At 41.0% G+C, this 27,233-nt stretch overlaps 1 protein-coding gene across 2 annotated transcripts in view; it reads left to right on the forward strand.

Moving 5' to 3' along the window:
• EPHB6 (EPH receptor B6) overlaps positions 1-24,110 on the forward strand; it is a 66,743-nt gene extending 42,633 nt beyond the window's left edge. For both annotated transcript variants that reach the window (XM_014253389.2, XM_005523804.3), the window contains exons 5-17: positions 1,980-2,135; positions 3,114-3,452; positions 12,394-12,518; positions 13,596-13,758; positions 14,551-14,665; positions 17,392-17,447; positions 17,561-17,680; positions 18,067-18,314; positions 19,226-19,441; positions 20,493-20,642; positions 20,795-20,988; positions 22,235-22,390; positions 23,276-24,110. In XM_014253389.2, coding sequence (XP_014108864.2) covers positions 1,980-2,135; positions 3,114-3,452; positions 12,394-12,518; positions 13,596-13,758; positions 14,551-14,665; positions 17,392-17,447; positions 17,561-17,680; positions 18,067-18,314; positions 19,226-19,441; positions 20,493-20,642; positions 20,795-20,988; positions 22,235-22,390; positions 23,276-23,384 — 2,147 coding nt within the window. In that variant the 3' untranslated portion in view covers positions 23,385-24,110. The remainder of the gene's footprint in view (positions 1-1,979; positions 2,136-3,113; positions 3,453-12,393; positions 12,519-13,595; positions 13,759-14,550; positions 14,666-17,391; positions 17,448-17,560; positions 17,681-18,066; positions 18,315-19,225; positions 19,442-20,492; positions 20,643-20,794; positions 20,989-22,234; positions 22,391-23,275) is intronic.
• The last annotated feature ends 3,123 nt before the right edge of the window (positions 24,111-27,233 follow it).

Genomic DNA, 27,233 nt, shown 5'->3' on the forward strand with positions numbered 1-27,233 from the left:
CATTTTTGGTATTGTAACTAGCAGCAAGGTCATTGTCCTACTTGATATCAGGTTGTAATGCTGAATGAAAGAAAGGAGGGGCCTGGCTTGACAAGTGGAATGAATGTGTCATTAGTTCTAAGCCTCAACAAAAACTCAAAGAGTTTGATGCAAGAAAAAACAGATGAGATAAAAGCACTTTTAAGAAAATAAAGACCTTCACATTAAGTTTAGCATTCTCAAACTTGAAATAAAGAAAGAAAGATCCCTGAAATTTTGGTTGAATGGCTGTGCAGTGTGTTGGATGAGAACTTCACACTCACACTACTCGTAGTTTCAGTATGGGTGCATTTGCCAAGAAGTGTAAATATTATAGTCTACATTTGTGTCTGTTAAGAGAGCCTAAAGTTAGTGAAAGGTATAATTTATAAAGTGGGTAAAATCTTACATACTCTTTTTTGTCCATACAAACATATGGACATATCTCTCCATATGGGAATAATTATTATTTTTGCTGGATAAAGGCCTGAAGGCAAAGGCAGTTGGACTTTTCTTACCATTATCCGTCACATGGAAAAATTACAGTCTCTTCTTCCCCTTTCCTTTCCACATGCTAATGTATCACACACTGATTGTTGTCATTTTTTGAGTGGTGGAAAGAAACAGTGTTCCCCTATCTAATAGCTATCACTCAGTTATTGAAGTCCCCTTTACGGTCTGACCTGTTCCAGGACTTATCATTCTTATCTGTATACATGTGGAGGTTGCTCTGCATCCAAGAAGAATTCTGACAGAGAAGGTGAAGTATTACAAGAGGCATAAATCTGATGGGACACCACAGATGTTATTGGCTGTTATTTCTGGACTCCGCCTGTAGCTGCAAAGGGGATTGAACACATATGATCCTAATTTCATATAATGCCTCTATGCAATATTCTTCTCTTACTTGCTTTGCTTTTTTTTTGGTAACTTTCTGCTATCCTCAGTCCTTTATATTCTGTTTATGGTAACCACTAGAACAGTTCTGCTCTTGAGGGTGTCTCTTGACATCAAATGCTTATCTGTGGTCTATCTGAAAGTTTCCTTATAAATGCTCTTTATTGTGAAATTAATGAACCAAATGTCAGCTGCAAATGAACTTTTACATAAGCTGGTTAGTAGTCCATAAAATCTAAAAGAGCTGTATCTATTTATAGAGAAAATCAGCTTTAGAAAACTTGTGTAAAAATAGTAAAAGCTGTATCCTAGCACTTCAGTGTAAGGTCCAAGCACCTCCTATTAGGCAATTCAGCAAAGTCTCTTTGCCAAACCTAGAATATGCCATACTCCCATATAGTTAATAAATTATTTTTTTGTTTTCTTTCCCTGTAGGATGGATTTCCATCCTTGTTTCAGCTTGTTGCATATACATATTCCTATGCATTTTCAGATTAAATTTGACTAATTAACATGCTTTTATCCATTACTGGGAAGTTTTCAGACCTACAGGAAAAATAATAGGACTGCCAGCCTTAGTGTCTGCTCAGTTTTAATGCAAAATCAGCAATGGTTGTGTATATTACTTTAAGCAATGAAACTGTTGTAGGCAGCATAAAAAATCCAATTTTGTGTCTGTGTTGGGGGGGAAGGAGGTGTGGGTAACTGTTTGATATTTCAAGACAAATCACTTGGCTGGGCTCTTTGGCTTCTCCAATTTAAAAGCTCTTTGAGTGAATAATGAGAAGACAATGATTCAAGGTGGCCAAAGCTGTCTCAGGACTGGTTCTCTTTCATCTGCCAGTGAATCAATTTAAGCACTTACATACAGAATAAAACAAACTGTTTTGAAATGGCAACTTTAGCAAAATATACTCCATTAAGCACCAAAACCAGTAGTAGCTCTGTGCAATAACTTCTCCCAGCAGTAGCAGCACAAGTTAAATATAAATAAGATTATAGTGTTTCTGAAATCTGAATTAATGATTTTCCTGCTTTTGCCTCTCTTATTTTCCTCCTCTTAGCCTGTGCCCCTGGTTTCTTCAAAGTATCTGTGGGAGATGACCCCTGCCACCTGTGCCCTGCCCACAGCCACGCTCCACTGCCAGGTTCCCGGGAATGTGTGTGTCAGAACCGGTACTACCGATCTGCTTCAGACAATTCTGATGCTCCCTGCACTGGTAAGTGTTTGGATGAAGTGTTTGGAAGCAAGAAGGGCAGTTAATGAGAGAGAATGTGTCCAAATGATTGGGGGGTTTGCAGTTCACCTATTCTCAAGACCTTTGAAGTAACCAGTCCTGCACCTGACTACAGAGTGATGGTGAGAATGAGGATTCTTGGGTTTCATTACAGCCTTCAGAGGGAAATGATCTGTAAATAATGTTTCCCTTGCCCCTCCCTGTTACTGAGCTCAGCCTCTCTGTCCCAGCCTTTCCCATCTTCTTTTGTGTCTGTGCCCAGGCTTAGCAGTGCAATTCTGCTGCCTACTTCTACCTTTCTGAACTTTTCACTTCTTAGGTGCAGTGTCTTGTCCCATTCTCATCCCCATGCCTTCTTCTCACCCATTGCATTTTCCTCCTCTTCACTGTCTCTGTGTCATCAAGGGAAGTGTTGGATGCACAGAATGGGCAGTTTTTCAGCTGTCAGAGTTTAGCTCTGATGCCGTTGAGGAATCTGGCTGGCACCAGGAATAACTGCAGGCAAAACTGGTGTCCAGTTCCTGGAACAGATGCAACAGGTTAACTGAATTCTGAGAAAGTTCAGAGATATTAGGTGCCAAAGGAGAGAATTACAGGTCTCAGTGAGAGAAATCTTTACTGAGCTTGTGTAAAGTTTAAAATTTTAAGGGATTGGCACTTCCCTAAGCCATGGCTGTTCTTTTAAGGACATGAAAAAGTCACACCCTTGAAACATACACTCTTCTTTGTAATTTTGTTTGTCTAAAATGTGCTAATACAGTTGTTCCTTTGTTAATGTGTGAGCTTGATGTAGCAAAGAGTGTGTTTTTCTGAGCCTCACTCCAAGAAACAACTAAAGAGTAAGAATGAGAAGAAGGAGCAACTTGTTCTTCTATTCTTTTCCCTTTGCTTTGCCTCCTGCCTTCCCTCACCTCTCTCCCATTCTTTCATGGGATTCTGATCCTTTGTTCTGTTTTCTAGGCATCCCCTCTGCTCCTCGTGACCTCAGCTATGAAATCGTTGGTTCCAACGTGCTCCTGACCTGGCGCCTCCCGAAGGACCTGGGTGGCCGCAAGGACGTTTTCTTCAACGTGATCTGCAAGGTGTGCCCGGCGGGGTCAGCAGGGCCGTGCGTGCGCTGCGGGGACAGCGTCCAGTTCGAGCCACGCCAGGTGGGGCTGACCGAGAGCCGCGTGCAGGTCTCCAACCTCCTGGCCCGTGTGCACTACACCTTCGAGATCCAGGCCGTCAACTTGGTGACTGAGCTGAGCTCAGAAGCACCCCACTTTGCCACCATCAATGTTAGCACCAGCCAGTCAGGTGAGGAGACCCCTGCATCTGAGTCCCAAAGTTTCTACTCCTGTCTTTCATTTGATTTTCTTTTATCTTTTGAATCCTGGAATTTTGTCTTTTTACTTGCCTCTTGTGCCTTTTTTTAATCCTGCCCTGCTAGTTCCACGGTTTCACTTTTGCCCTTCTCATTCCTGCCTTATCTAAATGGGCTTTCCATTCTTCCCTCTTGGTCGAAAAGCTCAAGTTTAGCAGCTGATGTGATTGTTGGGGAAGAAGCTGCCCTGGAGAAGATTCCAATGGGAGATAATAGCGCTGTGGCTCAGACAAAGCACATTGTTTCATTGTGCAAGAGAGGGGACACTATCAGGGTTTGATGAGGATTTTGTGAGCGTCGGTTTGCCAGGGGAGCTATTCATTTTCTCTATCCCCTACTCTTCTCCATTTCATCGTCTTATTTTCCTCTTAGTAAGAAACAAATTTTTTTTTTTTTTTGCTCTTTACATGGTAGAAATATTAAAATGTGTTGTGCAGTTACATTCAAAGATGTCGTGATCCTTGTAACTAGAAACTAAACCGTGGGGATGACTAAACTAAGATACTAATGGGTTGTGTGGGCAGTCAGAGGAGTTCTATTTCCTGTAAACATCATTTACAGGGACTTGAGCTGGAGAGAGACACATACATCCAGGCAGAGAAATCCGTTAAATGTCAGCATTAAGAGACTGGGCATATGTTGTTCTTCACACGGATGTATAAGCTAATACAGAGAGGAATTATACACAGCTTGTTTAAGAAGACATAATGAGGAGTAATGTGATGAAGAGGAGAAAGAGGGGGAACATTTTGAACTGAGTGACAGAAAATGTCTGCAAACATTTAGAGTTGTGTAAATGTTAAACTGAAACAAATCCCGCATGAGATTCCAGAGTGTAGTGTGGAAACCCCTGCAAAACAAGGTTTTGGTAAAGCTCCAGAGTAGTGCTGTGAAACCAGATGTGGCATCATGGGCTTGGTTAAATCACGTCTTATCATTTGTACTTCTATTATATGGAAAGAAAGGGAATATATATACCCCCCCAACTGATTTCCTACTGCTAACAGATGCCAAGGGGTTGATCTGTTTGTTCCCTTTGAAATGTTATCTGACAGACATCAAGTACCAAAGCACCTCTGGGATTCCTGGTCCCCTTAAGACGCTGGCTGCAAGTGGGTGATCAATTTTTGTTTACAGTAAAATGTGTCTGGGTAATTTGTATGGTAATTCCAGGCAGTTCCTTTGGCTTCTCTTGGTGAAAGGTGGGTGTTCTACTAAGATCTCATCCTCTCATCTCAACCTTCTTTATCTATATCAGAGATAACTGAATTGAGGAGCTGCTTCCTCCTCCTTCTCAGAATCACAAAATCTACCCTCTTCTGTTTCTGTTTGAATTTTCTGACCACTCCTCTTCCAGGTTTCTTGTAGTGTCTCTGGGTGTCTTGGGTGTGTTGGGTGCTTCTCCCTAAGGTGCCTCTCTTGTGCAGTATAGCTGTTTCAGGGGAGGACAACTTACTTAAACTTCAGTGTGTACTGAGTGGCTTCTTGTGTTTGGTCGCAGTTTTTCTTTCCTTGCTTTCCTTGGGATCGTTGGGAGTGAGCTTGAGATGAGCTGCCCTCGATTTGTACTGACAGCTCATACTAACAAGGCCCTGCTTCCTCCATCACGTGGCCTGTCTTGTCCATACCCCCTCCTTTTGATCCCTTCAGCAGCTTTTCACTTTAGCATTGCTTGTTGATGTTGTGTTGTTGTTGTTGCTATTATTATTATTATTATTATTATTATTATTATTATTCAAGCAGATATGTAAGTTTCAAGATTTTACATGCTGAGAGAAAAAGGGTACAGGAAAACATGGAGGGTATTTTAAAAAAAAAAGCAAACCAGAAAAAGGTAGAGTGTCAGGATAAAGGGCCAAAGCAAAAATTTTCTCTCCATTGAATTAAAGATGACCCAAAAAAAGACCCTCCAGTCCTGGCAGTTTCTGAAGATTCTGCTTACTCATACATGCGTCTGAGTTCTCTCTCTCCTCCTAATTGCTGGTCCAAAAAATATTCCTGCCCCTTTGTTAGAGGTATCTTTGGCAATGTTCTGTGTGGAAACACAGACTTTTCTTTTTCTTCTTCCCATGATACCTATTCACTCATCTTTGTCTCCAAAACGCTGTTCCTCCAAGAGTTTGCTTACCCCTCACAGCCTTCTGGCCCTTCTTCAGAGCATGATAGGATCCTTTGGTTACACAATCACATTTTTCTGTGGCAGACTGATCATGATGTTCCTACTCTTCAGTGACCACGTGCTTGAAATCAGAATTAGAAGGGCTGGCACTGAAAAACCTCCTTTACTGTAAGACTTAACCTGAAATGTGAGACCTGTTTGGATTGCAGTAATAAAACCTGTTTGGATAGTAATATTGTGAAATGCAAATATGATATGCTAATCACCGGAAGAACTGTACAGAGATGAGACAAGAGAAGGGAATTGCTTTCAGCTCAGGTTTGAAGTGCTGAGGGTGAATACCTAAATAAATGTCAGGATGTATAGAGAGATGTTGGAAGGCTGTTCCAGATAGCATGAACCACATGATGAAAGGCAATTATGTAATTCTAATGAAGTTATATTTCTTCGCAGGTGTGAACCTGACACACAAAAATGCAAAGAACTTAAACTCCTAGCATATTATTACAAAAAATAAAACTGACTACATTTTTATGCATTATTTTAACATCTGCAAGTGTACTTATCAGGGTAAACAAATATATCTTCTCATGTCTCAGGACAGAAATCAGGTTTTTATTTAAAGGACTGTGAAAAAACTTTTTCTATGCACAGCTGTAACTACCCGTAACTACCATTTTTTCCCTGCAGCTTTCACTGAAGCATGTAGTAATGCCTGTTGCCAGAGAAATGCTACTGAACTTATTTGTTCAGGCAGTTGTTACATTCCTAGAAAGAAGAGGAAAAAAGAAAGGCAGCAGAGATTTAAATGTTGGAACAAATCAATGCAGACTTTTAAAAGCCAAAGTATATTGGTTGTTTTTTTAGCTGAGTCCAGACATTCTGAGAGCTAGTTGAGGTATGTGAAGATAAAGGTTATCTGACCAGGTTGCCTTGTACCTGTGAAAATATATGTAGCAGCCTTCTGCATCAGTGGGAATCAGAGAAGTGGGACCTAGCAATACCAGAAATCTGTAGCGCTGCAGAAATGAGTGCTAGACAGTCAGAAGGATTGTGTAAGAGGCTGAATGGGGACAAGGACACTTTTGGGTAGTGCCAGAAAGTTTAAGAGGACCTGACAGAAGATTTTCACATGAAATGGTGTGATAAGAGGAAAGGAATTAAATGCCAAGTATGATTATGAGATTGTGAAGGGAAATGATGAATTGCTTGAAGATGTTTGCTTTTCCAAAGAGAGCCAAAAGAGTACAATAGACTTAGCTGGCAAAAGCAGGGACAAAGGCAAGGCATTTTCTAGTTCAAAACAAGAAAGAAATAAGAATAGAGCTGTCAAAAGCTACATGCTGTTGTGTTTTGCCAGGTTAAAGCCGGCAGCAAGTAGTGTGAGTGTTCATTGTCCTCTGAATGAAATACATCGTTTTTCAGTAGTTAGCTGTTTGCTTATTTATGATCTAATTGCCAACCCTGAGCACTCACCAAAGTTCCCTAAGAATTCAACTTTCTTGTTTTCTATTCATGTGGGAACAACTAAAACACATTTTTTCCTTAGTGGCATAAATGACATTTGTCAACTTAGCCATCTTTAATGGATTTGCTGAGCTATGACTGGTAATTAATAACAATTTCTATAATCACTCCACAAAAAGGAGCTACTCCAGTTTCTCTCTTTACTATGCCTAATCTCTGCAACATAAGCAGAGAATGAATGTGCTTGTTTTCAAAAGTTAGGTTTCACTTACTGTTTAAATGAAGTCAGAAACCTTTTGAGCAAGTATAAAATACAATACAATAAAATACAATTAAGTATAAGTATAAAATACGAAGCAAAACACTTGTGTCATAAAAGGCTACTTTCCTTTTTATTAAGCATCAATGGAATGCATACAAAAAACTAATAACAAGAGTGGGAAGGGAATTTAAAATAACTGACTGATTTGCCCTTTTAAAGCACTTTTCATCCATAGGGAGCAAAAGTACAAGGTTGTGACAGAAGACTATCCAAGATACTTTTAAAGGATTTTTGGGTATTTAGAGAAAGGGCCAGAACTAAATTGAAATGTGTGGAAAAATGTAGGACATTTTCAAAATAAAGATAAAATAATAAACACACCAAGAAGGGAATTTCCATGCTGCATTCAGACTGATCTTCCTAGAAGATGATATTTGGGAAGCTGGAAAAAAGCTACGAACAAGTCTAGGGTCTTCATGTCATCTGCCTGGAATATGAGAACAGGATACATGAAGAGGTAACGAAAGTGAAATAACTGTGAGAGAATGTGGAGCCAACGTTAGTGAACATTAGAGGCTGTTCTAGCTAACTGAGGTTAATCAAACTGCATAACTTCAGAAGATTGTGGGGCAAGATGGAAGGGGAAGAAAACACATAAATAACTAGATATAACACACAGGTCTTGGTAGGGTTTAGTTTGAATCCCAGCTGAGTGATGATCCACGAGCCATATAGCTCGAACTGCTATTGTACTCTGTGGGTATCTAGTCAGGACTGCTGAATGGATGTCTCCTCAGAACCAGAAAATGGCTAAGCTCAGAAGATACTTCTGGAGAACATATTCTCCAACCCATCTGCTCATCAGGGTCACCTCAGGCAAGTTTCCCCTGACCACACCCAGAACAGTTTTGAATATTGCCAAGGTTGGGGACTCAACAACCCCTTTGGATGAAGGTGAGGCTTAGCTGCCTGCATATCCCTGTATCCCCTTTCTTTCCCTTATGAGGAGAGGAGTGACATTTGTTTTCCACTAGTCCTCAGGCACCTCTCACAATCACAAAGGTGATGCTAAGATTATCAAGAGTGCCCTCAAAATGACATCAGGGCCCATGGAATGATGTACTTTGCCTAAATATTCAGCCACCTGATCTGGCATGAGGAAGATCTTCCCAGCTGGAGACTTCCCCAAGGTTTGCAGGACCTGGTGTTCCTAAAGGCAAGACTTGCTGGTAAAGACTGATGTGAAGAAGATGCCCTGTGTCACCAGGACCCCTGCACCACCCAGCAGTTGGCTCACATTTTCCCTGTTTCTTGAGCCACCTCTGTACTTAAAGAAACCCTTGTTGCTTTTGGCATGAGGTGCCAGATGAGATTCCAGGTAGGCTTTGGCTTTCCTAGCCATGTGTCTACGTGTTTGAACAGTGCCTCCATGTTCCTCTCAGGCTACCTGTCCATGCTTCCACTCTCTGTGTACTTCCTTTTTGTGTCTGAGTTTAGGTATGAGCTCCTTATTCAAACATGAAGGCCTGTTGGCATTTTTTGCCTGAATCCATGCTTGTTGGGATGGACTGCTTTTGCACCTGGAAGAAGTAGTCCTTTGCACATGAACTAGCTCTTCTGAGCCAGTCTTGTTTCCAGGGCATTATCCCATGGGACTCATCCAGACAGAACCACAAAGGGGTCACATTGGCTCTCCTGGAGTATCTTCCTAGAATGGAGTATGATCTGAATGTCACGTAACAAAAATGCTCATGGTCTGTCAAGAACAGCACTTGGCTGTGCTCTGCATAAGTGAGGGGTGCCATGTATTTTTACATGAGTCTTCTCTGCCTTCACATTCCTTCCTTGCCTAGTCTGTGCATTGAGATAGATTTTTAGTCTTGCAGGCACGTGTCTGCTGCCAGGAAAAAAATAGTCCTGCAATGTAGAAGGGTTGCAACTGACAACCCACAAAATACAGAATCTGGGAGTTGTATTTAACTGGTATTTGCACTTCTTTACAGTTCTAACTAGGTTTATGTGGGCAAGAATTTTCCATACATTTGCTATTATTTAAATTGCATACAAAAAGAACTACTTTTTCAGTCTTAATAAAAGATCTGATCTCAAAGCATGTTGTTTTTTTTTTCTCTCAGAGAATAGAATGGAATAGAATAGAGTAGAGTAGAATAGAATAGAATAGAATAGAATAGAATAGAATAGAATAGAACAGAACAGAACAGTTGGAAATGAACCTACAATGATCATCTAGTCCAGCTGCCCAGATTGGATTGAATCAGGCACTGTGATTTCAGCAGCCATTAGATAGGGATCTAACATGTCTATGTCTAGAAATGTCATGTAAAAATAAAATAATAAAACAGACAAATCAATATAGACCTAGACACATTTGTGTATACAAAAGAAAGCTTTGAAAGCAAAGTTCTGTTATAAACATTTTTAGTAGTTGGCATGCAAACAAATGAAAATACTCATCTAACACTCCTGTGGTGGCAGAGGTATGGTACTTTGAATGTCTATAGACATAAAATCTTGAACTTTTTATTTCCTAATGTATTAACTCTGAGAGAATAACCTTATAATACACCTCTGAAAATAAGGAAATATGTACTTACTCCCCCAACAATTATGTTTGCATTGCTCATCACCTTAGTATTAGTATTCATACCATGTTAGTATGAAATTTTTCAACAGAGAAATCTTGATATCTCTTTTACTTCAAGTGATGGAAGAGCTCCTTGGCCAGTGTTTCATGATTTTTTAGGTCATTAAAAGAGAGGCAAACGTATCAATATCTAAACTCTGCCTCAGAGAGGCAGATTAAAGACAACGTGCCTTGCAGTGATTCATGGCTGGTTTTATTTCTGATGGCTCTTTAATGTTTTTCATGGCTTTTTCTCTAAGCAGTGTCTGCTTATTAGGTGTAAATGACTGAAATTACTATTTTTAATAGAACAGACTGCAGTAACCTGGTTGCCTCCCCCCGTCACCATCTGATTACCCTGAGTGTTTGACATATATGGATAATAGAAACATTCTAGAATGCTGTGGCACATGGTCAAGAGATACACTTGAGTGATGTTTTTGTTATTTCTTTGTTTGATTAATTCTTCCAGGTAGGGGAAAAGTTTGGGATTGGAAAGAAATGAGAAGCAAGAGAAGAATAACAGTTAGAGGTGGAAAGGAGAGGAATTGAGGGAAGATTTAACTCTCATCATTCTGTAAAATCTTAGAAGGAAGTGGTCTGTTCCCTGGCAATGTAGTTGCGCATTTAGGTTTGTGCCTCTCCTGTGTGTTTGCTTTGTGTCTCAGTGGAAGAGAGTTAAACTTTTTGGAACATTAAATGTAACAGAATCTGTCTTGGTCAAATGTTAACTGACCAGTTACCTCCTGACATTTTAATACAGGGTTATTCATTTGCATCTTAAATGCTACATATGGTCTTGGTTAATTGTTGCTCTCTTCCATTCTTGTCACAACATTCTCATAGGCAGGTGAAGTAGTTGTGTAATCTTGTTTGAAGGACAAGCAATGGTAAAATATAAAAGGAGTAGTGAGGAGAGAAAGCATTTTATTGTTTGGACTCTTATTCTGTTTCATTTACATTTTTAAATTAGTTCCCACTTGCCTGAGCTGTTTGAAGCCCATCTGAAATATGTTTTTCAGAATAATTTTATCTTGTTATTAAAAACAATCCTTTTATCTTTTTCACCATTAATGAGGGAAGAAAATGCTATTCTGCAGGTTTTGATCATTTGCCAAATGTCTCTGCTTCATTCTTCACATCAAGGAAGTTTATGTTTATTTTCTAAAATGGGTGGGGTTTGGTGGCAGCTTTTCATTGGCGTGCTTTTTCTGGAAAATTTAAATGTTGCTGAAAATGTTGCATCCATTAGGAAAATGAGGATACCTTAGCTGCTTACCTGTAAGTTTCTTGGCAACGTGACATTTTCATTGCAGAGAGAAAGCAAAACTTGAGAAGAGCTTTGTGGAAAGACAGCTGGCAGGATGAAAGATCCTCTTAAAATTGTCCTGAAATTTTTGCTTGGAAATCTCTTCCCAAGACATAATTCATACACTCTTAGCTTTTGCATGAACCCAGAGAGTGTGCATGTGTGTGTACATTGGTTCATGTATGGTTTTGGTAGAAGTGGATTTCCATTCTCCACAATGCTTCATATGCAAGGCCTCCACTACTCTGGTAGCCCATGCATGATTTTTTCCCCCCAGGAAAAGAATTACAGTCTGAGGGAGAAGCAGAAGAGAAGTAATGTGCTCTGCTTTTGTTCTGACCACTCTCATATTCTTTGTCCAAGCATGATCTTAAAACAAGGCAGTGGCATGGAGCACCTCATCTTACATGTAAAAATTGCACATTTGAGGATCAGAATTATATTCCAATGATAATATAGATAATTTCTTAACTTCTGTGCATAATCAGTTTGTTGCACAATATTAGGAATGGTGATAAGCATGACACTGACTCCCTTAGCTGCATTGTCCAAGAGAGCAAAGTTTATTATTCTTCATCTTCTTTTACACACGTGTTCGAGAAGGTCTGAGAGGTAAAACTCTCATTGGTCATTAAAGTAGCACATCACCATCATGGGTTAAGTGGAACATCACCCCTTGACTAAACAATGCCTACCGATTGCTGTCCTTTACCAAGGACTGTTTGGATTCCTTCTTATGCTTTCCCAGGCCAGAGCAAGAAGCCTGTGTGACTTAGTTTCACACAGGCTCTGTTCCCTGCTTGCTTTTTGCATCAGATATATAGATACAGATCAGTCGGATCTGGATTTCTTCATTTTATTTCAGTCTGAGTTGTCAATGACTGTATCTCCCAGTGGTGTAGTATCGTGCCTGGATTTCTTCTGGTTCCTTTACAAAGTACTTCATGATGGAAATTAAGGAAAATTAAAGGATGTGCTGGCCTAATTTATTAACTCATCATAAGGAATATTCAATTATAGCTCATTTTTAAGCTTATCCCTTTGCAATCTCTCCTTTTTGTCTTTTATTCCAGTCCCCTCTGCTGTGCCTATGATGCATCAGGTGAGTCGTACTACCAATAGCATCACTCTGTCGTGGCCTCAGCCAGACCAGCCCAATGGGATCATCCTGGATTACCAGCTACGCTACTTTGACAAGGTGAGCGAAAAGTGATACCGAGCACTTTCTGTCTGGGTGATGCACCCCTGCATCAGGATGAACAAGGTGGAAAAGAGTGCTTCAGTTATGAGAATGCAAAAAACTTTAGCAAGACCAGAAGTTTGTGATATACATGTCATCTGACATCAGTCCATCTGCATTTCCCAGATTGGAAGCATCTAGGGACAAGGAAAAATTTAAGAAAAGAGAAGACACTTGTTTAAGTTTAAAAGCTGCAGCTAACCATAAGTTTAGTATCAGCTGATACAGGTAACAGTGGAAGGAGCTAAAGTTTTTAAACATGTTTACTGGAACAGGATTCACTGCAAGTCTGTCATTTGTTTATGAGGAGAAGTCTTGTGTCCCCATTTAGGCCTGACCAGACATCTCTAAGAAATTTTATGAGGAGATTCGCTAAGTGGAAAATACCTCTTTGTGTGCTGGACTTATGGGCTGGCAAATACAATTTTGTCCTCCATTCACATGTCTTGTGACTCCTCCTAATCCATCTGACTTGAGGGGAAGAGATGTGTGGGGCTGTTCAGACAAACTCCCATTCCATATTACACATTTATATCTTATTTATTTATGTCTTTCACATGTATACTTTTGCAGGATTTTGCAGAGCTCCTATTTTTTGGTGGTAAAAAGGACTGCTAGTTGTGATAAGAAAGTATTATTATTAATTATTAATAACTATTATTATTGCTATTTGTGTGTAACAGCTTCCTGGATACAGCTTTATATGTGTTCTTGCTCTGAATTCTCCTAGGAGAGTAAATGAGTTTGAAGTTTATAGAAAGTGAACCTCAGGACAAAGCTTTTTCTTTCATTTTTGTTTGGATTGAGAGTCTTTAGCAGAGCTTTGTGGGAAGTCCAGGCCTGGGGGAATGAAAAGCAGCAGTGAGAAATGAGTAGTGTGCGAGGCAGTAAGGTCTGGAATAGCAGCTGTTGTTGGGAGGCTCTGTGAAGGTTCAAAGAATATTGGGTTGACATGGAAACTGTCATGCCTCGATGCAGGGAGTGAGCAGTGTCGGCAGAAGTTTCACATTCCTTTTTGGTCATTGACATTCACAGGCAGAGGATGAGGATAATTCATTGACCTTAACTAGTGAGACCAACATGGCCACAATATCAAGTCTGAGCCCAGGCAAGATCTACGCCTTCCAAGTGCGCGCTAGGACAGCAATCGGCTACGGTCCTTACAGTGGGAAGATGTATTTCCAGACTTCAACAGGAGGTAAGTGCTGCCATTTTGTGCTGAGCTCTGCATGTGATCACCTTCCACTTGCCTGTGTCCCTGACTGTATTGGCTTATCCTCTGGAGGGCTGCTACCAGACACTCCTACTCAACTTGTATTTCTGTTTATAGTAATTTGCATATACAGATTTGTTCCCTCAGAGAAGCTCCATGCTGCCAGAGGGCATTGTTTGTGCTACTGCCATATTCTCCAGCCCTGCTCCTTGTTGTGCCTGTCCTTGTCTGTGCCTCTGACCAGCAGGTGCAGAGTGTGCCAGTAAAAATCTCTTTAGGGGAATGTGGCAGTACATAGCATTACACACTGCTGTATTTTGGCCCCCAGCTGTCACGGGATATCTTACAGCTGAAAGCTCTGCCAGTGTCTAAAAGACAGGTGGGACATAGGACACAAAGGTAGGTGGGACACAGGTATATGCGAAGAAGCTTGCCTTCCAGCAGGATCACCATCCTTTTGGTATGGATCAAAGGTACTCAAGTATGTCCCTGGCAAGCTACATTAATAGGGGACAGTGGGATTGCAGCCCAGGTGTAGAGCTAGCCTGTGCTAAAGTGGCTTGTCAGCTGTCAGTGGACCAGGGGAAGAGAAAGGGGATTCAAAGGGAGCACTGGCATTTCAGAATGTAGGAAGGAAGGCACTGGAGAAGCACAGTGACTGGGGAGCAAAGGGCTGGTAGGGATGGAATTATGGGTGAGATCTAGGTGAGAAGAAGGGAAACTCCACGTTTCCTGTCCTCTGCATCCAAGTGCGTGTATGTGTGTCTTCCTTGCCAGGGGAGCGCTCGGAGATGGTGCAGGACCGACTGCCACTGATCGTGGGCTCAGCGCTCGGGGGCCTGGCCTTCTTGGTAATTGCTGCCATTGCCATCCTTGCCATCATCTTCAAGAGGTGAATTCCTTGACCTGCTCATGTGCACTTCAGACAGTGGAACTTCCTTACCCCTGCAACATAACCCCGTCCCAAGGGATACAGCCTGATCTGCATTTATCCAGATGTCCTTGAGATGCCATTCTCTAATTAAGGAAAGATCCTGCCCCAGTACTCCTATCTGAGGAGCCTCTCCTTTGGTAAACCACTCATGTACTTAGCTGATATTTGGCTAGTTAGTAATATGAACACAAGGAAATAATTTTGAAGCTGGTACTCAAAAGGTATTTAAATCCATCGCTGTGAAGCAGGGACTGTAAATTGCATTTTAGGCAAGCAAGTGGAGAATGAAACAATGTAGTGGAGAAAGACTGGTGGAATAAGTATGCATATCCAGTTATTTAGAAGGTGATAAATACCCTTTTACCAAGGACCAAGACAAGGGCTCATTTGCTGAAGAATAAAATCTATACAACCCAATGGTTCCATGGAACACTAGCTCATAAAATACAGGTTAAAGAAAGCAAATATCACTTCCCATTTTGGGAAGAATAAAGGGCATATAAAAGATTGTAGAGATAATATCTTACAGGGAAAAAAAAAAAAAAGAAATTTTAAAGAGAAAAAAGTAAGGGTTGCTATTTTTGTAGAGGTACAAAAGTAAACAATGGGGGTTTTGTTATTTGAAGAAAAGAAACAGTCATTACCCGCTCCTTGAATTTACTGAGGTTTGAACTTAATCCCCTAGATTGTCAGTAATGGATCTCTGTATCTTTGCTTTACTGTGCCTTTGCACAAGAGGGACTTTTTAGCTTTTTCTGCTGACCTAAAAAAATGTATAAACAACTTTAGAAAGTGACGTCTAGTTTTAATGATTTCTTCTTTGTTCTCTTCTCTTTTTTACATTTGTGTTCTCCTCTTGTGTATATTCTCTTAATATTTTTCTTTTTGGAAAGAAAATAATTATCAAATACTGTTATATTTGAAATGTTGCCTCCTTTTGTTGCTTTGAACTGTTAAAAATACAATTTCTTGTTACAGCTGGAAATGTGATATTATGTGCACAACTCAATAAAGCATATATTTTTCTAAAAAAAATAAACCAAACCCAGAATAAGTTAATATTATCAAAACTGTGTTGGGGAAAGGCATTAATGGCATCTGTAAATATACATATGAGGAAATATAAAAAATACATTCATTTATACTTAAAGAATTATGTACAGTTAACAGACAGTTTTTCATAAAAAGTGGAGATACCAAATTTCTTTTTTAAATTTGTCCTTGATAAGAAAAGTAAGTTTGAATATGCAGAAAATGAGGAACACCAGATGAAATGAGTAGTTCTTTAAAAGGTTGAACATATGTAGAGTCAAATGCTATGGTTTTAACTTGTTTTTATAAAATGTTGGTACACATTTTTCAGGCAATATGCATTGTGAAACACCTATTTTAGCTAATTGTTTTGGTGGCTTTTTATATGGAAAACAATTAATTTGTTAGATAACCTACAAAAAACATTTTTGTAGACCTGGCTTTCAGGTTCAACAATGGAGTTAGAGCTCTTAGGTACAGGCCCCCAGCAAAGCCAATTTCTTTGCACAAGAGGAAAGATTTTGAAGGCAAAACTGTGGTTTTGAAAGCAGAATTTAAAGAGATAAGTCTGACAAGTAAGAATAATACAGTTAGCTGTTAGAATGTCAGAATTACTTATGTTCATAAAGAAAACTAACATAATGTTTCATGATACTTTGCCTTCAAATGCTAATTGAATCAGCAGCTAAAAGGTCTCATGCTGAAACAGCAAAACATGAGTTGACACAAATCCATGCAGACAGCAGGGATACTGCAGGATACTGTAGAGTTTGGTTTACAATCTGGTCCCTAATTAATAGGATGGTTGGAAACTAGCATGAAATGTACATTTTAAAAAAAATTGGAACAAAGGAAGTAGCTTGAAAATGGCAAATAGATTTAGTGCAAACAAAGAATAGAATGAAACTTCTAAAATAATTAGATTGTGTGGGAAATAAATTATTGAACCATACACATTCAGAAGGAGAATGAAATCTGAGAAATGCCTATGCTGAGAAGGACCTATGCTTACTGGAAATTAGATGCATATATGCAATAAACCTTACAATAATAAAGACCATACCTGCTTTGATCTGCACATGCAAAATCAAGGAACAGATCAAGGAACAGATTTCCATCTGTTTGGGTCTGTGTGGTTTGGTTTGGGTACCATACTTACAAGTAGAAGGGCCAAAGTAAATGCTGTTAAACAAAGCCAGGAGGAAAAATAATTGGGGGAGCTCTATACATATTAAGCATTAGAGTAAATGTCTGTCAGAATGTTTTTGAAGAACTTAAAAGGCATCACAGAAGAAGGCATACATTATAATTGAAAAGAATAATTTGTTGTAATTAAATTAAATTAAAATGTAAATTTAGCCTGGATAGCAAGAAAACTTCCAAGGCAGTAACATTAAACTGTAATATTCTTTTTCAGGATAGTGTTGGAAGCCCTATCATTTGTCATTTCTAAAGTGGGGATGCCAACAATGGTACAAAAACCACCACATAGAAAACAAGCATGCACTGGTTACCAGGAGATGGGCAGGATCTTAACATCCTCTACCCCTAATTTCAAGGATTCTCTGAGCCTTGCACTGAGAAGCCTACCCCAGCATCTGATGAGAGACTCTTGTGTGTGTTTTGACTTTCCTTTCCTTTGTGTCCTGCAGTAAAAGGCGAGAGACTCCATACACAGACCGCCTGCAGCAGTATATCGGTGCACGAGGTAAGTGTGTTTGAGCAACAGATGGCAAGGGTCTGTCTCTTCAGGACTCATTAACACCTGTCTGTCTCAGGGTTTGATTCTGGTGATGTTTTGGGCTGTTTCCCCCACTGCAGGACTTGGAGTGAAGTATTACATTGATCCTTCAACCTATGAAGATCCCAATGAAGCCATTCGAGAATTTGCCAAGGAGATTGATGTGTCCCTCATCAAGATTGAGGAGGTCATTGGATCAGGTAGTGTGAGAATCTGCAGATTATTTAAAGTGCCTTCTTGTTCACCTTGAGACCTGGCACACTACTTGCCTGAAATGGACCCTTGGATCCATGGTACATCAAGTGTCCTAGGATATCTAAACATTTATTTTTAACCTGCCAACCCTTAGATGCTGGCTCTAAACCAAGTTTAAAACACCCTTGGAAGACTCAGAACTCCTCATTTGAACCCTGAAGATGTAGTAGTCTCCAACCTTCACCAAAAACTTTGCCTTACTCTATACGATCTCATAACCCTATTTCCAAGCATCACCCAAAGTTGTCCACAGTAGAATGCTTTACTACATCTGACTAAAATCCATTGCTGTGTTTCCTTATTTGAGGTGTGTTTCTCCCCTCCCTGACAGGAGAGTTTGGAGAGGTGTGCTTTGGGCGCCTAAAACACCCAGGGAAGCGTGAATACATGGTGGCTATTAAGACCTTGAAGTCCGGTTACACAGAGGAGCAGCGGCGGGAGTTCCTGAGTGAGGCCAGCATCATGGGGCAATTTGAGCATCCCAATGTCATCCACCTGGAGGGGGTGGTCACCAAGAGCCGACCAGTCATGATTGTCACAGAGTTCATGGAGAATGGATCGCTGGATTCCTTCCTCAGGGTACCACAGAGTCTTCCACAACCATTAACCTCTCCATCTTGCTGTGTGCCAGTTTCAGGCCTGATAATTTTTCCTGTCCTTCCTCTACACTCCTGTCTCCCTAAGTCCTCAGTTGCCCTCTTCAGGTGCAATAGAAATGATAGCAAATAGCCACAGAAAGTGATTTCAGGCCAAATGGTGAAAATACTCCAAGGGCTCAACAACCATATAAAATTTCAGTATTTTAGACTTCTTCAACTCCAGTAATTAATGTAAACAGTACCAAATCTTTGTACACACCCTTTCAGTTGCTTATGTCCATGTTCCAAATTTTTGCTTTCTAATAATGTTTTTCAGACTTTATTTCACAGAATATTTTCAAGTTTCAACATTCTAATGAATTAATGAAACCTGTGGTTATTTTTGGATTTCAAATTTTCTAGTAATGGAACACAAATATGGACAATCTGTGTAGTATAGCTACTTCACTTCTCCTTTTTACTGATTCATGTGCTCATTCAGCCACAAATGCTTTGGCAGGAACAATTTGAAAAGCACATGAACCCCTTGAGTAGAACTGCATAGAAGCCATTGAAAAGATCTCAGTAAAAGCAGATTTGTCTGCTGGCATTCATTTAGCCATCTTAGTAGTTAGTGAGGTTAGGTGTAGGATGCTAAAGGTGGATGTGGCCACAAGAGGAGGTTTGCCTTCAAGAAAAGATCACCAATGTCTGATTTTATTTGAGGTTCATTGCTTTAAGCCCACCCTCCTTTGTTATTTGTTGTCCTTGAACCTTCAGATTTGGGCTGAAAGGCAGATATGTGTTCTCTAACTTCATAAATCCACCTTGTTACCTTGCTCTTTGTTAGTCTCCCCTGTTGGCTTCATGTTCTGTGGCCATGAGAGCCTGTGTTTGCCTCATCCCTTGCAGCAGAAGGAAGGGCAGTTCAGCGTGCTGCAGCTGGTGGGAATGCTGCGGGGGATTGCAGCCGGCATGCGCTACCTGTCAGACATGAACTATGTGCATCGTGACCTGGCAGCACGAAACATCTTGGTCAACAGTAACCTGGTGTGCAAGGTGTCAGACTTCGGGTTGTCCCGCTTCCTGGAGGATGATGCTTCCAATCCCACCTACACTGGGGGTCTGGTGAGTCACTGCTGTGGTGGGAGTTGCTGTAGTGTTGACAGAATTTTTTTATGTGTTCCTCCTTGGTTTGGGTGTACCCTCTTTAGTCCATCTTGAGACCACAGAGAAGCGTGGAGTAGAGCCTTCTGTCTTGTGGGCTATTTGCTCCAAAGCAGTAAGAATCAAAAATAACTGAGTATCTGAGCCACTCTGCCATGGGAAGTCTCAGTGCTGTTCTTTGTGGCATGATGGTGAATAGGTCAAACCTCACAGCCTGATGTAGCTATTATCTTCCCCCTTTCATTACCTTTTTATAGGACGGATAAGGGGCTGATGGAGAGATTACAATCCTGTACTACCACTCTTTGAAGAAAGAGCTGGGTTTTTTCCTACAGAAAAGATAAATGGCCTAACTGTATTTATGGGCTTACAACCAACCATCAAATGAGCTTACTGCCTATGAAGTTGTGACACCTGTCACACATACTACAAAAGGGGTGGGAGTGTAGCAGGTGGATTGAAAAAGAAGGGGATGAAGAGTTCAGTCAGTGAAAAGTGGAGCAATTTTTAGATCTGTGCATTTTGAAGAACCAGCACCTGAATGATATTTCATCTTACAGGTCATACCTGTTAGAGTATATACAGTTAGAGAGGTCAACATGGACAGAGAAAGGAGTTAATGCTAGCTACTCAGTGTATCTGTCCCTAGTGCTGCAGTTTGGCATTATTTAAATGGCTTTAGATTTCTAAATGATTCTGACTCAGGAGGATTTTGCTATATGCCACTTTCAAATGCTGCAAAGTAAAGCTGTGAAAGTATAAAATCATGTGATTTGTAGCAGCAAGGAGGCATTATTCTCTCTTTTCATTTACACTTGTCAGTAAAACAAGGTGGAAGCCTTGAACATAGTATGAATTTAAACCAGCATTGTTTCCAAGAAAGAATCAACGGGACTGTCACTCCATGCTCCAGGTTGTGTTGTGCTGCTAACATCTGATTGTTTCAGTGATGTTGTTTTCACAAGCAGTCCTCATCTCACTACATTCTGGTTGCTTTCTGTCTGCTTCCCAGGGCTGCAAAATTCCCATCCGCTGGACTGCCCCTGAAGCCATCCAGTACCGCAAGTTCACCTCCTCCAGTGATGTCTGGAGCTATGGCATTGTCATGTGGGAGGTGATGTCCTACGGTGAGAGGCCTTACTGGGACATGTCCAATCAGGATGTAAGTTTTAGAAGTGGTGAACATGTACATCTCCCTCTCTGTCCTGTGTCTGTCAGTTCAAGCAGAAGAAAGTCGCACACACCGAGTGATTGAAGCTCTTTTGTCTTTTATTTTCCCAGTTGTGATGAAGCTTTGTTCTTGTTTTCCTGCAGGTAATTAATGCCATTGACCAGGACTATCGCCTGCCACCACCCCCAGACTGCCCTACTGTTTTGCACCTGCTGATGCTTGACTGCTGGCAGAAGGAGCGGGTCCAGAGACCCAAATTTGAGCAAATAGTCAGTGCCCTGGATAAAATGATTCGCAAGCCATCAGCCCTCAAAGCCATTGGCACTGGGACCAGCAGGTAAGATGGGGATTTAATGCAAAATAATAGGACTTGTCTCTTAGTAGGCATCATGAGGAAAAGAAAGCCATAAATCAGGCTATTTATTTTTTTTTCTAACCCTCTCATTTGAGACTGAGAACAAACAGGAAGTGGAAAAAAAGAGAGGAAGCAGGTTGGAAGAACTATATATCCTGATTCAGTTAATGGAGAGCTCTGAGTGCTGAATGTGACAGGAGATAAATCTTGATGAGTTGCACTGGGGTGAATGACTGAGGGATCATAGGGAACAAAGGGAGGGACATACCTGGGTGCACCAGCACAGGATATTATGTGATCACACCCTATTGTGTGACCATAAGAGATAATGAAGTAAAAGAAGACCTTAGCTTATGGAGGGAAGGAAGTCTCTACATAAGAATAATTAGAACTGCAGCTTACATCCCATATTTTCCCAACTGCATTTTGCAGTCTGATGGAACAAGAGGCAGGAGGTCAGCAAAGAAGAAGTCTCTGGAGGGATAAATGGTGCCAAGGTTAGTTGGCTGCTGGGCTGATGACGAAGTTACATCCTGCTGCCCTGGAGGGTTTTTCCCTGTGGTTATAAATCTTGTCTCAGTGGAATGTACTCCACAGCTGGAGGAGGGGAAAAGTATCTATTGATGGCCAGTTTACTAAAAGCAGCTCATAAAGAGTGCTATAGCTTTGAGACAAATTCAGATGATGAGGAAAAGAGCAAATGCCGTATGTAAACAGTTATCTCTTTGGCCTTTTACTGCAATTCTTTTATCTGATGGGTGTTGGAGCTGAAACAACACACTTGTCTCATAGGTCGCTATCTGACCTTAAGAGAACATTTAGGAGAGAGAGACCTAGTCACAAAGGTAAAAAGGTGTATGAGGTCTCATGTCTCTTTCAGAAACCTCCTCACTGCAGTTCTTTGCCCAGCTAATAGGTCTAGACCAAGAAAGCATGGAAGGATCTTGGGCAACAAGAAGAGAATGCACCTGAGAGAGTATGGGCAATGGGAAAGGAGAATCAAATTCTTGAGTTGGTTGATTGTTTTCAGACAGGAAAAGGGACACTGGAAGCTTAGAAACAGCGCATCAAGGTGGGACTTAAGGAGTCAAGGCACAAAGAACAAATGTCATAGTTCTTCATTCTGTCCTCTTCAGAGGCTGCATTCTCTCCCTCTCATAATTCTTCCTTTACTAGTGTGCTGAGCTGATGCTGGTAACTTGGGTTTTAGAACCTGTCTCTTTTGCAGACCATCTCAGCCTCTCCTGAGCAACTGTCCTCCAGATTTCCCGTCCCTCAGCAATGCCCATGAGTGGTTGGATGCTATCAAGATGGGCCGCTACAAGGAGAATTTTGACCAGGCCGGTCTGGCTACATTTGATGTCATATCACGCATGACTCTGGAGTAAGTAACAGAGCAGAGAGCAACAGACACCAGACATCATCCATACTGTGATACACTTGTAATCTGTATCTATGTCTATATCTATATCTATATCTGTCACTAATTCTAATCCAGTGTGCATCAGAAAATGTTTTGCCAGTGCTGCAGAGACCCTGTTCATGACAGCTAGCACAGATAATAACAACCACTTTTAAGCAGATGTGTAGAACCAGCCACACCATATACTGGGTTGAAGTAAAAGACAGGAAAGTGAACATTCTCATAATCATAGAATGCTTTGGGTTGGAAGGGACATTTAAAGACCATCTAGTCCAACACCCCTGCCATAAGCAGAGACAGCTTTCACTAGATGATGTTGCTCACACCACTGTGCAAACTGACCTTGAGTGCTTACAGGGATGGGACATCCACAGCTTCTCCTGGAACCTTGTTTCCATGTCCCACCACGCTTCCTTACCTCCAGTCTAAACCTACCCTCTTTCTCCTTAAAACCACTGCCCCTTGTCCAGTCACTACAGACCTGGTAAAAAGACATTCTCCATGTTTGCTGTAAGCCCCCTTTACAAATTTAGAAAGATCTTTCCGGAGCCTTCTCTTCTGGCTGAACAACTCCAACTATCTTTTTTCTCTGTAGATCAGCCCTCTGATCCTTTTCGTGTCCCAATTCCACTGCTTTTTTGTACCTACCAAGTTCTGCCAACACCCCCTCCACCCACACACATTTGTCAAGCAAAAGCAGAAGCCTTGTCAGCTGTTTCTCAGACACAAGTAGGCACACACACACATATCCATACATGTTGATTTGCATCTACAGCAAAATGGACTGAGACTGTTCAGAACAAGCAGTTCGTTTTAATAACTTCTGTGTCCTCTGTTCTTTTGCAGAGATATCCAGCGTATTGGAATCACCCTCGTTGGTCACCAGAAGAAGATTCTAAACAGCATCCAGCTCATGCGAGTCCATTTGAATCAACTTGAACCAGTTGAAGTGTGATGTTTACATCATCCTCATTCCACTAGTCTCAAACTCTGGAAAGGTTCTGGGGGAATTCAGAGGGATTTTCAATGTAAGAAAGAGATGTCAGTATGCTACTTGAAGACTTAATGCACCCAGAGAGTGCACACTACATGTCCTGTTCCATGAACAAAAACAAAGCCTTGCCGTGATTTGAAAGCAGAGCTAAATGACTGGTGACAATTACATGTGGCTGATGTCACACATTGGGAATGGGCTTGGGGTGGGAAGGTTATAATAACATGGGGTGGAGATGGAATAACGGCTTGGACAGATCACAAGCACCTGTTGCCTATTGTCTGCCAACAAAAGGTATCTGACAACTTTACAAAGTCATCAGCAGGCTTTATTTATGGCTGAGAGCCCAGCAAAGCTGAAAAGACATAATAAAGGCAACAAAAAATTAGCATTTTTTTCAGAAGAATGCCATCGTGGTGTGAGAGATTATTCCTCAGATGGAGATGAGCATCAGGCTATCACTTGGTGTGCCAGCCGAGTTTGGAACTGAAGTTCCAGCTAGTGCACAGTACGTGGTAAGCAAAAACAGATGTCACCTGGTAAGCAGGTTCAGAGTAAAGGGTTCAAAATTCAATGCTATTTCGTGTGCAGTTCTTGGGTCTGCTCCATGATGGGAATTGCTAATCTTTTGTGCTGTTGTGAGGAACAGTCCATCTCTATTTATGGGACTGCAACAGAATTAATAAATAACAATTCTTAGAATCCATCCTGCAAGACCTGCAAGTGAAGGGGGAAACAAATAAGTTCTGGTTCTCACAAACCCATTCTTGTGAGGAAAGGCTTAACCTGTGATACTCCAGATTCTGAGTGATACTGATTCTGTGATACTGAGATTCTGAATACCCAGATCATGGGTTTCATTTTCTTCTGAACCCCTTACAATGCAAAGCAGAACGAAAAAAATCTGAAACCTTTGCTGCTGAAAAATACTTTCTTTTTCTCACCCTGGCCATTAGGCACAGTTGTTTGAATATTGTTTTTGAAGAAAATGTAGACATGCAGTAGTCAGCTTCAAGCAGACAGCTAGAATGAGTGAGTTGAAACTCTTTCACAAGTTTTTGTCAAGAGTGATCAGGGAATGGTCCCAGTCCTGTAAGTCACTTCAGACCATAAGAAAGGGCTAACAATGTTCTTGGGATCATCAGTGTTGTTTGGTACAGGCACATGAGAGTGACCAGAATGGCAGAGCTTTGGGACTGTATCTCTCTATAAATCTATGAAGTTGAGCTTGAGAGGAAAACTCATGAACTATACACTTGTCTACCTCATCAACATATAGGAAAGGAAATGGAAATGGCCCAGTAAACAAGACCCCAGTTGTGATACCCTCTGTGTATGTCTAGAGGGGAAGTAACCCCAACTGTTCTGATCTGTGCTCATCTGTTGGCTTTCTGTGAACTAGACATGAACCTCGTGTATTTCTCCAGCTGTCAAGGTTGGAACATCACAACTTCTTCACATTCTACTCCTGTATGTATTTAAAGATTCCCTCAGTAAACCTAACAGTTGAAGACAAGCTATGTTTAAGAGTGACTCAAGAGCCCAATATTATGATGGGAGATGCTCCAGAATAGTTGCACTGGAATAGCCAATGCAGTTAAGACTCTTTGTTGCAGCATTAGAGTAACATTATTTTTTTTTTTTTTTTTAGCTGAAGAGGGAGAATAGCAGTGCATTTTTCAATATATTAAAAAGTCAATACAAAAACAATAAAAGGAAACATGAATAAAACATTCATGACAGTACAAAGTGAGTGTGAAGATTAAAAAAAAACCCCAAATCACATCCAACTAGAGTCCAACCTAGAAAATCTCAGTCTGTGCTTTTTAAGGGGTTTCTGGAAACTTGTAATACTCACACATCCAGTCACATGTATGCTGACTGACTGTCAGCTCCACCCACGGCATCTGAGACAGAACAAGTGTTGTCCTCTTCAGAAAGCATATTGAGCACAAGATGTTGAGGGGAATCTGTGGTCTCTAGCACCTTCCATATATATTCACCCGAGGACAACAGTGCATATATGCATCTTCATGTATGAGTGTATTCTAGAAGTTCTGTGTGCGATTTGAGGAAACAAGGCAGCATTTCTTTTCCATGCCTTGAGTGGTCAGGATTACTGGAGAGATTAGCAGTCTAGGTCAAATTCTATGGCCTCTTTTCAGCCTAGTAGAAACTTAAATGCAGAAAAAACATTTTCGCTCTCCCTTCATGCAATAGGAGATTAAATGGGAGCCTTGCCTGAATTCTGTTGTGTTGACAATGACACTTAGAACTGCACAAGGAACAGGCTTGGCATCACATTTCAGTGCAAATGGATAACTATTCTGTAAGAAGTGTCTCCATTCTCTTTATTCCCAGTGTGTTCCCAGTTTTCAGGTGTTTATTCTCTTACGCAATTTGGGATGCAAAGGTTCTCAAGTTGGAATGCAGCTTGTGTTATTTGCCATCATGTCACTCCTTAACTCTGCAAGCATGGAGGAAAGGAAGCTATGGCAAAAAGGAATACCCTGATTTTACTTTTCTCAATCATCTGAAACCAGAAAGTGTACATTCTGTTTCTACAGTTATCTGGGATGTTCTGCAGTATTATGAGCACCCTCAACAGGTAGGCATGAGAATGAGGAGGGAAAGGAGTGGGTTCACCTAGGCACCTGATGCCTGCCCATCACCAGAAGAGTGAGAAACAATGCCAAAAAAGTCTTACAGAGCTGTGTTCTCTGCCAGAGAAGCAATGGGAGACTAATAGGTTATTGCCCACCTTTATGTGATTTCTGTAACAGGCAGTTCACAAGAGTAATGAATAAACTAAATGCACAGGGGTCAGTGGACAGACCTTCTTAAGGGTGTTAGGCATTGGTATGAAAGCTCAGAAGAGTCATGCCTATAGCTAGAAAGAATATATTTCAGAGATTAATGTCTTTTGTGCTTGAACACCAACTTTTCACTGTCGGGAAACAGGAAGAAACTTCACCTTAAGGCAAGCTGTTTTGTAATTATTCCTGATGAGGTTCCTTGAACCTGTCTTTTTGGTGTCTGTTGCTGGACAGCCTCCCAGACAGATAATTGGATCTGCACCAGGATGTCAGTTAATATTCTGTGCTGCCAGAGAGCACGTCGGGCAAGCAAGTTCCCACCTATGCTGCTTTGGCAGCCAAGTGAAATTCTCAGGTGGGAGTTACATGCCTGTGCACTCCTGCCTCACTAAGCCATGGCATGTTTCTGCCAGAAGCAGGCCCTGCTCACCAGAGTGTTCAAAGACAAGCACGTAAGCTAAGACTTTTTCTTCCATGCCTGAAATTATTTGAAGGAAAGGCTCAATGACTTACATGACTTACACAGTGATTTCTGTGCTTTGCACACAAGTAGCTTCAATGCGTGTGTGGGTGAAATGGCTGAAGTCCCTGGTTTCTTGTTTGCTAGTTTGTTTGTTTAAAATTGAAGGGTGTAATCTTAGTGCATGCTTCAACAACACAGTGTTAGGGCTAATTGAGTGAGCACGAGCTACTCAGTGGAGAGAAATGCTGATTGAGTCTGTTTGGCACAAATATATTCAGCACCTAGGGCTATCTAGAAAGAAAGAAGCTGCTGTAGCTAGTCCCAGACAATTCATATGTTATGAGGCTGAATGAAAACCTGTGGGTGTGGTGGGAAATGGTGAACACCACCAAGGAACTTGGCTTTACTAAACAAACAAGGTGTCCCTACCACTGAATCTTCCTTGGTCCTGATTGCAGCCAACAAGTCTACCTGAGAGCTATTCCAAGTGAAGGTAACCAGCTTGAATCTGTCCTGCTTTTGGCACATTTT

The sequence above is a fragment of the Pseudopodoces humilis genome, chromosome 2 (assembly GCF_049639895.1).
Source record: "Pseudopodoces humilis isolate 2021_Gansu_Grassland_sample_001 chromosome 2, ASM4963989v1, whole genome shotgun sequence".
NCBI lineage: Eukaryota > Metazoa > Chordata > Aves > Passeriformes > Paridae > Pseudopodoces > Pseudopodoces humilis.